The 10,487-nt window shown below is 40.2% G+C and overlaps 1 protein-coding gene across 1 annotated transcript in view; it reads right to left on the bottom strand.

Moving 5' to 3' along the window:
* The window catches only part of CCDC14 (coiled-coil domain containing 14), a 15,375-nt gene extending 4,911 nt beyond the window's left edge, over positions 1-10,464 (bottom strand). Inside the window, 10 exon segments of the mRNA XM_025212147.1 lie at positions 1,191-1,323; positions 3,068-3,209; positions 3,735-4,314; positions 6,300-6,394; positions 6,498-6,740; positions 8,628-8,768; positions 8,858-8,930; positions 9,198-9,273; positions 9,789-9,844; positions 10,363-10,464. Coding sequence (XP_025067932.1) covers positions 1,191-1,323; positions 3,068-3,209; positions 3,735-4,314; positions 6,300-6,394; positions 6,498-6,740; positions 8,628-8,768; positions 8,858-8,930; positions 9,198-9,273; positions 9,789-9,844; positions 10,363-10,392 — 1,569 coding nt within the window. The 5' untranslated portion in view covers positions 10,393-10,464.
* Between the last annotated feature and the right edge of the window lie 23 nt (positions 10,465-10,487).

Here is a 10,487-nt window from a genome sequence, read left to right on the forward strand (position 1 = left end):
GGAAACTACTACAGGAAATAAAAAGACACAGTAATTTTTTTAAAGTTTCATTTCAATGCCGCAAAGTAACATAATTTGTAACTATTAAAATCTAAGAGGGGATCCAGATTTTTCAGAAATTACAAAGAATAAATGATTACAGCAATTCTGTTACAAAGCAACAAATCTCATGTAAAATGGAAGCATAAATCAAATTTTAGCGATGCGATTCTTGTTCTTTACCATCTGATACTTGACAAATATTAAAAAATATTTGTGAATTTTGCAAAGATTTCCATTAGCCCCAAATCTTTAAAGAATATAATCCTGTTGAGATAGCAGCCATTAAAGACACCGTAGTTGATTTCCACTAAAAATCTTGTTTCTTATGATGCAGGATACGTATTTACAATAACGTATTTAAAGGACAAATTTACTCTGCTCTTTTAAAGCATACTGCTACAGGATGCAATGAAAACAGGAGAAGCCCTACAAAAGACTAGGGACAGCTACATCCCTGTACATGGCTCGATACAGCCTAAACCTGCAAGTCTGTACCAACATGCTTCCCCTTTTCACAAAGAAAGAATGTATAGTGATGTTTCATATTCTCAAAGTACAGTTGAATCAATTATTTATTTCTGTACTGGTGCTTTGCTTTTAAGTACAGTACTGAACTTCAAATTTTACAAGTAACATTATTTCTCTTCTCAAGATACTGGAATATTCTGACTGCTGTTCAAGTAACATTACCCACCATTCCACTAATTGGGAAGAGATTAACTGTTTTTAAGTGACATACTGTCAATTTAGGGCTTGTTTGTTTTTTTTGCCCAGCTCCCCAAAAAGATAAAAGGAAAATTGCAGTTCTCCTTTAAGGTTAGCTGTAAGCTCAGATGCCTGGTGCATAAAGTAGTTCAAAACTCCTAGTAAGATATCTTTGCTTACAGAAATATAATAGGCACTTGCATTCTACGCACTCCAGTGGTCTGGTAAATCATCTGTCTATCATCCCCAACAGGACCCTGATGTCTGTGACAGACCCCCCAATAACTTCATCAGAGCTCTAAATAGGCATAACAACCCATTTATGTGGGTCTGAGTGCAAGATTCACACCATAGCCTCTTTCCTGAGTGCCACTATCAGCCAAAGGTGAACAAAAAAACAAGATTAGCTCTTTATAGATACCATTTTCAACATATTTTAAAACAAAAATCTTTATATGGATTCCCCAAACATTATCCAAGGCCCACTAGTACTTGCATTCAAAGTGGCAATCCTGGCTGGATTCCTTCTCAGTTCGCTCTCGTTCCCTGAGCTGCTGGTTCAGTATCCTTACTCTCCTAAATGCAAATTGTGGAAGAGCATAACGTGGAGAAAGTTCAAGTACAAAACAAATTCAAAAGAAACTGTATTTCAGAATGGGTTTGTATGTAACAAATTTGCTAACTTAATTAAAAAAGGAAACCAACAATACATTATTAGACTTAGACAAGAAAAACGTTTGAATGAATTATTTTCTCAAACACAGCAATTTTAACTTTCTTTACACCAAGTGAGCCATTTTCAAACCTGGCAACCTCACTCCAGTTTGACAGGGGAGAAGAGCGTTCATTTGTATTTGTTCTGAAATAAGTTATTTTCAGCATTCAAGAATAAGTTGTCTAAGAACCTTATTACACCTTTACATACTAGTATGATAACTATTTAGTACTATATTTTGAAGGTGGATTGCTTCCTGGAATAAAGCTTATTCAACAAAGAGAATCCTTAAAAATTATGCTCCTCCTTTTGTTTTCCCCCCAAAAAGATAACGTTATGTTCTCAAATATAGGTAAAAGAAATGAGCATTAAAAACTTGCAGGCTACTACTAACTAGATGCAGAAACTAGCTATTTGCATGCTTGCTTCTTTCAAAATGATTTCCAACTCCAACTGGATTCCCCATTTCTGAAATTCCATCGCTTATACTCAAACTCAAACACAAAAAAATTTCACAGCTTACACCAAGCATCCTCCAGAACATCTAGCCTATCTCTATTAAAATTAACTTGTGATGAGAGCCTCTGCTCATGTCTGAATGATGTGAAGTTAAACTTTATGATGCTTTATACAGGCAGTACATACCTAGCTGTAAAATGAAAATACTAAATCTGAGACCCAAGTGGGTTAAGCACCATATTTTCTTGTATAGAACATGTTTTCCCCCCAAAAAATCAGCTGCTGGGAATTTTTGTGGGGCAGAGGGCACATTGTAAGTGAGGAAATATGGTAATAGCAGTTTCTGCCCTATGAGCACACTGGGCTCCCTACCTGCTGCTACTCAGTTACAACTACTTAGTATTACTTTCAAGGAAAGATCTTTTTACTTAATTCTGCCTTTCAAATACAAAGTGCTTATCTTTTGGGGGGCGTGCTGTATGCAAAAAAACGCAGTAATCTCCTGCTTTACCTCAAGTCCAAGGCTGAGATTTGAGTCATAGTTCTTGTTCTGTTCTGTGCTTTCAACTAAAAGATACACACACGCATGTGGCACCATGAAGCACTATGCAGAAATACCAGAGGTAGCTCATGTATCGGAAATAATCTAGTTCTATTAGCATGGTGGTTCTGTGCAGCAGGGCTACTCAGCCCAGGTGAGCTGCACTAATGCTGCTAAACTGTTTCCTAAATTAACTCATTCAGAGATGGTTTGGGCATCTTTGTATAGCATTACACAGATATGCCGTGTAGACATATTTTAGCAGACTACAATTTCACTTGGAAAAAAAAGAGAGCGGAATAAAAGCATCACTACTTATGTGTAGTAGGATTCTTATTCAAATTGCATGAAATGAAATAGTGATATATGAGACACCACATAAACGGTAATAGAATTTGTGCTCAGTTAAATGTAAATAAGTGATTTTTAAAAAAAATATATAATACAGCAACTTATACATGTATAAACAAAAGCCCTTTATATGAATGCAAAGTGGACAAGAATGAGATGAGCCTGGAATTGCACAGAACTATTCTACAATATACAGTTAAGAACTCTGAAGTTAATTAGCAACATCACACACGGTTTTGAACTTGGCTACTGACCTCCGCAACTGGGCATTTTCACTTCTGAGAGGCTGTAAAGCAAGTGCTATTTCAGCTTGTACATTTGTAGTTCCAACTACTGCTGGCAGCAATGAGACGCAGCCATCGATTTCACTTATCAGCCTCAAAATTTCTGAATCATCTTTAAGAAAAAAAGTAACATGAATAGCAATATGCACTACACATTTACACACATTTATTTCTGCAGTGTCTGAATGCAAACTCTACTGCCCTCCAACATTAGCATATCATTAAATTGCCCAGCACCATTTGCACTTCATGAACTATGCTCCAGATCCCTCAAATTATAGCATTAACCTTCCTTTTGAGCCCTCCATGGGACTTCCTCCACATTCTGATCACACTATTCTCTGCTCCCTTCTCAAGGAAAATGCCTGAATGCCTATAGATTAAAAATACTCTAGCTTTTTCATTGTTGTCCAAGATGTTAAACTCACATTTGGCTTCTTCACACCAAAGCCTATAGCTCCGTTACAGACAGTGCTTATAAAAAAAAAATCATTCTGAATTGTAATTTTGTAACAACTGAAATTCAATAGTCAATCCTGCATTAGTATTGGTATATTATGGATTTATAACGGTTCGCCCCCACCCACATACCATAGCACATAGGGTTATAAATATGTACTGATGAAACCATCTTTACCTTGATCTTCCACCAGTGCCTTGAGCTCTCCCAAAAGATATTTTACTGTTTTAACTTTCTGGGCTGTTTTTTCTGGGCTTGCTTTTTTATGTTTTAAAACTTTCTTCTCAAAACTTGTCTGACAGCTGGTATCTCTTACTGGTGCTATATCCAGCATATTCAAGTCCTCTTCTTCACTGGTGGTGCCCTCGCTGTATTCTGCAGCAGTTTCCTCTTCTCTGGGATCCAAGCTTTGGGACGGTGCTGGACCAAGATTCTGGTGGTTCTCATCACCCTTGTTATTTTCTGCCTCATGTGGCTGTAACAGAGCCAGATGAGCTTGTATGCATCTTATCAAGTCCGCCTCCTTTGCTCGTTGCTCCTGGTTTCCTTGGCTTGGCAATATCTCATTACCAGACGAGGGAAGGAACAGAGGTGCTGGGGGATTATTTGACATGGCTGGAGGTACACAAGGCATCATCCCAGGACCAGTGGTGACAGACTGCACCTGTGCAGTAGGAGCGGCTGCAGAAACTCCTGGGAAAAACACAGTACCTCCTACCTGCGATGCACACTGGTTGCAACCATCAGGAGGAAGGCCCTAAGCAAAAATATATACTAATTAAACAAACAAACAAAACAAAATGTAGCGGTCTGGTTTCTTTCAGTGCTTAAAAGCTAATGTGATCTTGTTTCCTATGGGCTATTTTTATATTGCAAGTAATAAGTGGCAAATCTATTCAGCCTCCACAGTCTAACCTTCCACTGTGCTCAGGAGTAATTAAAAGGCAAATTGAGTTAAGGTAACTAGACTTGTTGACTTTGCAGTACAAGTTCTCAAGAATGTACCCACCTCTCCCCACAGCTCAGAAGTGTGTTAAGGCAGCAAATATTCTTTGAAAGCAAGTAGGACTCACTTTTAAAAATCACAACAAAAGAGGAGCTGGTATGAAAGTTACCCATGTTATCACACAATAACCTGGAAGTTAAAGCCTCTTCACCCAGGCAGAGGGAAGCTTGAATGAGTTATAGGCCCTCTCAAGCCAGGGCTTGAATTCCCTTAATCTCCCATCTCTCAGGAGAGTATCCTAACCATAACATTACAGGCTAGACAGTGTGAGTGCATGCCCAAAACCTTTTGCTGAGCTTCAGCCACTGTGGTCAAAACACAAGATTCATGAGGTCAAGAGGGAACCTGACTTCGTAAGCCTGTGGTCAGGACACTCAGCTGAGAAGGGGGAAATCTTTTTCTCCAGTTCCTTCTCCTTGAAGTAGTTGTGGATTTTACATTAGAGTCTCAGTGGATGCATGTGTGCGCGCGCACACATACACCCACTTCTGCAGGTACCTGAGGAACTTCCAGGTCAAAAAGGATGGTGTACAAGGCAGTCCTTGATTTACCACATTTCACGCTTACAACGTTTATCAACTGACTCCGTTTCAACTTTCTGACATCAGTTTCAACTTTACAATGCTTGATTCGAGGCCAAGCCATGCCAGCGAACAAGTTCCCTGCATCACCCATCTCCCTGGAGAACGTCTGTCCAAACTTCCTTGGACACTTTCTTTAAGAAAGCAGACAAGACTCAAGAAAACTTGCAGCCAAGACTCCCGAGAAGACTCCAGCCAAGAGCCCTTCAAAAAGTCTGGCAAAGTCACCTCAAAGAAGTCTTTCCAATCCATATGCTTGCTATTTATAATATAAATACATTAATGTAGCTATATTACTCATCTATAATTGATCAAGTACAAAATTCTGGGTTATTTTTGGTGAAAATAGGGTATCGGGCCTGGGTTCAGGAACCAATCCCCCATTTATAACATTGTTTCCTATGGGAAAAATTGGTTCCAAGTTGCAATGTTTCGACTTAAGACACAGTTTTCAGGAGCCGATTGTGTTGCAAGTCTGAGGACTGCCTGTATAATGAATTTAGACACCTGCAGAGTTAGGCAACTACTGCCCAAGGATTTTTTGGATTGCAATTTTGGACTTAAGGACTCAAGTCAATTTTTGGATCTAGCCATTCATAGAATTCACTATATAAACATACAAGTCTCAGCCAGAAGAAGTGAGCTATGCGGTATCCAAATGAGACATACTACTTTAAGTAGCAATGCTTGCAACCATGTTATTAGTACATCACCTTTATATCATTTTTTTCTCCCCTTTCTCTCTCCTGCAAGAGGTCCATCTCCTATTTTCCTCTCAATTATTTTAGCATAACCTTCAAAGGAGATCACCCCCTACAGACTTTATCAATTTTCTTAATTGAAAGAATATTGAACATTTAGCTGCAAAACAATTTTTGAGTCTATGCAGGACTTTAGGTGATTTTTAGCTCACCACTAAACCTGATCATCTAATTTAAATATTTTTTTTTATTAGAAACACCACTAGAGCTATATTTCCATTACAGTGGATTTAGTGAGCCACACATTGCAGCTATTTTTTCCTTATGAAAAAATTCCAGTTAACATCTAAAAAGCAGATAAATTTAGTACAAATAGAAAAAAAAATCATAGAATGAAATAGGCAACAACATGAAGTTTAAATCTTTGTTTATAGTTTAAAACAAATGTACTTACAGACTGAATAGTCAAAGGATTAGCTGAATGCTGTGGGGACAGAGCTGGTGTTGAGGTAGGTAGGCGATAATTAAAAGCTGTAACATTTTGATATCCTGGAACAAAAAGTATTGTTAAATGTTAGGATAATTTTTGGTGAAAACAAATGCAAGCAAAAAACAAAGAGGGGTCTAGTTATAAGGAGAAATTCATACTAACCAGGATCTGACACGGGACAAGGAGGTACTGCAGAAATTCCATTACAGCTCTGTGAAGCCTGACCCGTTATTAGAGCCATTTGAGTTTGCACATGCTCACACAGTTTTTGATGCATCGCAGGAGAGGGCTGACTGAAAGGCACATGAATTGGTTGAACAGACTGATTTTGTACTGCACTGGAAAGTTCTCCCTCTTTTTCAGCAGGTCTGGCACTTGAGGTGAGTTTCCTATTTAATCCTGGCACTATGAATAAAAGCTGAAAGTTATTTTTCTTTACTTCTCTACAAAACCCAATTTTTTACATGTACACAGTACTCAAGTACACAGTATAGCTCCTCAATTAAAAGAAATACAATTTATGATCTCAAGTTTCAAAGGTTTAAACATCTAACCAATTACAAAAAAAAAAAAAAAAAAAAAAAAAAAGGGAAAAAAATTGAATCCTACTGGACTTGTAGGTGCCTAATGAAGCAACAGACCTCAGCACTTGAAGTAGTCTTACTGTAAAACCAAGGCTTTGGGTCTATGTTTTTATTAACTATGATAGGCAGAGCCATCCCTAGGGTACTGTGAATCGAGGTGACTGCCCCCCGACCCACGCTTTGTGGGGGGCCCCGTGCAGCTGGGTGGAGCAGTTGTGGCCCCTTCCACAGGGCCCGCCTGGAGCTGGTGGCTCAGCCCCGTGCTGCGGAAGAAGCACGGAGACCCCGCACCTTTGTGCGAGTCCCATGGCCCCACGCAGTGTTAAGGGGGCCCCGCACAGGCCGATTTGTCCCAGCCCCTGCACCCCCCTAGGGTCAGATCTGATCATAGGTTTGTGATAGCTATGATCATCAAAACTGTGCTCAACTGTCTCTTTACCCCAGAGACACTTGCATGGCTTCACAAGCTACAGTTCCATGTTCTATTCTTTAATTTTTAGAGTCCCATTAATGAAATTTAAGTTAAAAACAAACAACACGTCCCCCAGAAGTCGCACAGGCAACAAACAAACCTGTGATACCTTGTAAATATGTTTACTCGATTACATGCTGGGTTGGTTTTTTTGGTTGTTGGTTTTTTGTTTTTTTACAGGCTACTGTCTCAATCAGTGCATAGAATGGACAATGTTCACTGACTGAGGAGCCAGTCAGTATTTTTTATTCTTATTACACAATGAGGATTATTTACAGCACAAAAAAATAAAAAAAAAAATCAAACTTTAAAAATCAAACTAGAATAAAAGCCCCGTTATTTGGCATTTTCCTAACTGGAATACCTATTAACTGGAATTCCGTCCGGCTGGACGCAAGGTGAGGGGAAAGCTCACACGCAGCAGTCACCACTGCCACCTTGCACTGCTGCCACTCAATATCCAGCCCCCACCACACATCCAGTTGAAAAATAGCCAGCCTCAGGTAACTGGGATTTTTAGATACCTGGCACCCCCCATTCCTCACTTGTGCTAGACAACAGGGCTTTTACTGTATAAAGTTTAAAAATTATTCATAGTCCCAAGGGGCTCACTCTGATACCCTCTAGTATCTTAGGACCATCCAAAAAAAGCACTTATGTAGTACAATTCAGGAACTGAAGAACAAATCATAAAACCCCCACGTAATTACTCATGTGCCTGAAGGCAGAGACAACGAATCCTGCCTAAAGGAAAGGGGCATAGGCCTAATTCCTCTCCTTTCTTAATGGCTACCTTAGGTGGATCTTTGCTTATGCTGCTGGATGTCCCTTCTATGCACCAAATTCTTCCCATGCATTGTGTTCAGAGAGACAAGGGGGGATGCCACCAGGCAGCAAGCCACTTACAGGCTCCAAGAGCTGCTGAACACTGTAGCACCAGAATCCTTTTGTGACTCTAGCTCTCGATTCTCATTCAAAAGAACAATCATTCATAAAGTTATCGTCTGGTGCATACGGTAAAGGATATTATTTCAATTCATTGATTTAAATACAATCTACAAAAATTCGTGCAACTTAGTTGTTTATTTTACTAAACTAGCATTTAAAAACAAGAGAGGAAGTTGCAGATTATCATAACAAAGTTAATTAACTCTGTGGATAAGGTAACGAACAACAAGCATTTAAAGAAGGAAATCAAACTTTTAGGTGACAGGCAAAGGAAGAAAAATGGCTTACCAACTTCTTTATGCACAGGGGCTGCAAGAAGATTTTTCTTTAGTCCTTTTCTTTTTGAGGTATTTCCTCTGGTAACTAATGGTCTAGAAGCAGCCTTAACAGAAGTTGCTCTCCCTGGTTTCTGACGTACAGTTTCTTTTCCTAAAATATAGTTGAAACAAAGGCCATTCAACAAAAGCAATTAAAACAGTGTTACAGAAATTAAAATTTAACTTAATTTATAAAGGTACCTGTCGCCTCATTTTGCAAGATGCCCTGCAGTAAAGCTGCACAACGATCAAGCCCATTATTTATAGTTGCCACCTACAAAACAAGAGCTACACTCAAAATACAGGTACACATTTTTGTCCAACATGCAGGTACAGTACAATGAAACAAAGTTATTTTTTGAGGGCATTGTTCCCAGGGTGAGTCACAGTTAAGATTAATTTACAAGTCATCAGTGGAAATATATTAGCAAAGCAATAACAAATGTATAATCATGTTGCTGCGTGAACCTCCATTTAGCAGATTACGTGTTTCAAATAATGTCTGTTATTTTCTTACTCGCATTAAAAAGTCCCCAAATACCTGATCCTCGGAGTCAGTCGAGTAGAGAGAATATCCAGAGTCCACATCAGAATGGCATGCTTTTCTTAACCCAATCCTGAAAGAGACATTCACTTTTTATATCCTCTTAACATATAGAGAGAAAGTTGAATCCCTCCACTGCTCAGCATTCAGTATCGTATCTGAAACGCCACACAACCACATTTGCAATGAGCTATTTAAGATAAGGGACAAATTCTGCATTGAGATAATTCAACTCTCACGTAGATCAACAGCAAGTCAGAGCAAGACTTGACCTTGATCAAGCCAGTTTACATGAGATTAGTAATTATGTTCACTAACTTGGTGAATTTAATATGTAAGTGTACCATGGAACTGATGACGTTGGTTATTAAAGGGGATAATTCTGTATTCCTTCCACAAGCATAAATTTTATTAGACTCAACTGAAGTGCTGTCTGTCCGACAGCTCACGGGGTAACGAACTTATGCTACCTTTCAGCAGCAACTTATTAGAGACACATCAAGAACGGGTAACAAGCTACTAGGCTGTGATGCGTGCGAGTGTTTTAAATGCATACAGGTGCACTATTAGAAAACGTGAAGTTCTTACTGTTTTCTTCCATTTGTCGGTTTGGCTGTTCCTGTTAGCCTTCCTGAAGAAAGAACCTGTAGATTACATAAAAAGTATATTTATAACAAATTCTTTGAATAATTTTAAAGCAACAGTACCGTAGAGGCGTATCAATGGATTAAGCCTGAGGCAACATGTTGAAATTAGAGAAAGTGGTGCAGCAAGCAACACTACGGGCTCAATTCTCCCATTTACTGACGTGCGGGATCTGGGGCAGCACTCTTTGCAGCTGCGGCCCATGCGGGGCCACATAGTGCGTTTTATAGCCTGTTTTTAAGCCATTTGAGTCACAGAAATCACGGAGAAGTAGGGCTTGAAGGGCCCTGCAAAGGTCATCTACCCCAGAGGTTCTCAACCCTTGGGCCGTGCCCCCCCCTCACGGCAGAAGTCACATCTGACGTCACAGCCCAGGTGAGCGCGCGGCTGACGTGAGCTTACATCTGACGTCACACCCGAGCTCACATCACAGCCGAGATCACATCTGACGTCACAGCCGAGGTGACCGGCCCCCCGACAACCCCGGGGCTGCCCAGGCGCCCCCAACTCTCGGTACCTTGTGGCGAGGGGCGCCCGGCCGCGCCATGGCCGAGCCCGCGGCCGGAGGGGGCGGGGCTACGCCGCCATCTTGAAGCCGGCCCCCACGGCCGCTTTCCGAGGGGCGGGGAACCCGCCGCGGGG

The sequence above is a fragment of the Alligator sinensis genome, unplaced genomic scaffold (assembly GCF_000455745.1).
Source record: "Alligator sinensis unplaced genomic scaffold, ASM45574v1 scaffold1226_1, whole genome shotgun sequence".
Classification (NCBI taxonomy): domain Eukaryota; kingdom Metazoa; phylum Chordata; order Crocodylia; family Alligatoridae; genus Alligator; species Alligator sinensis.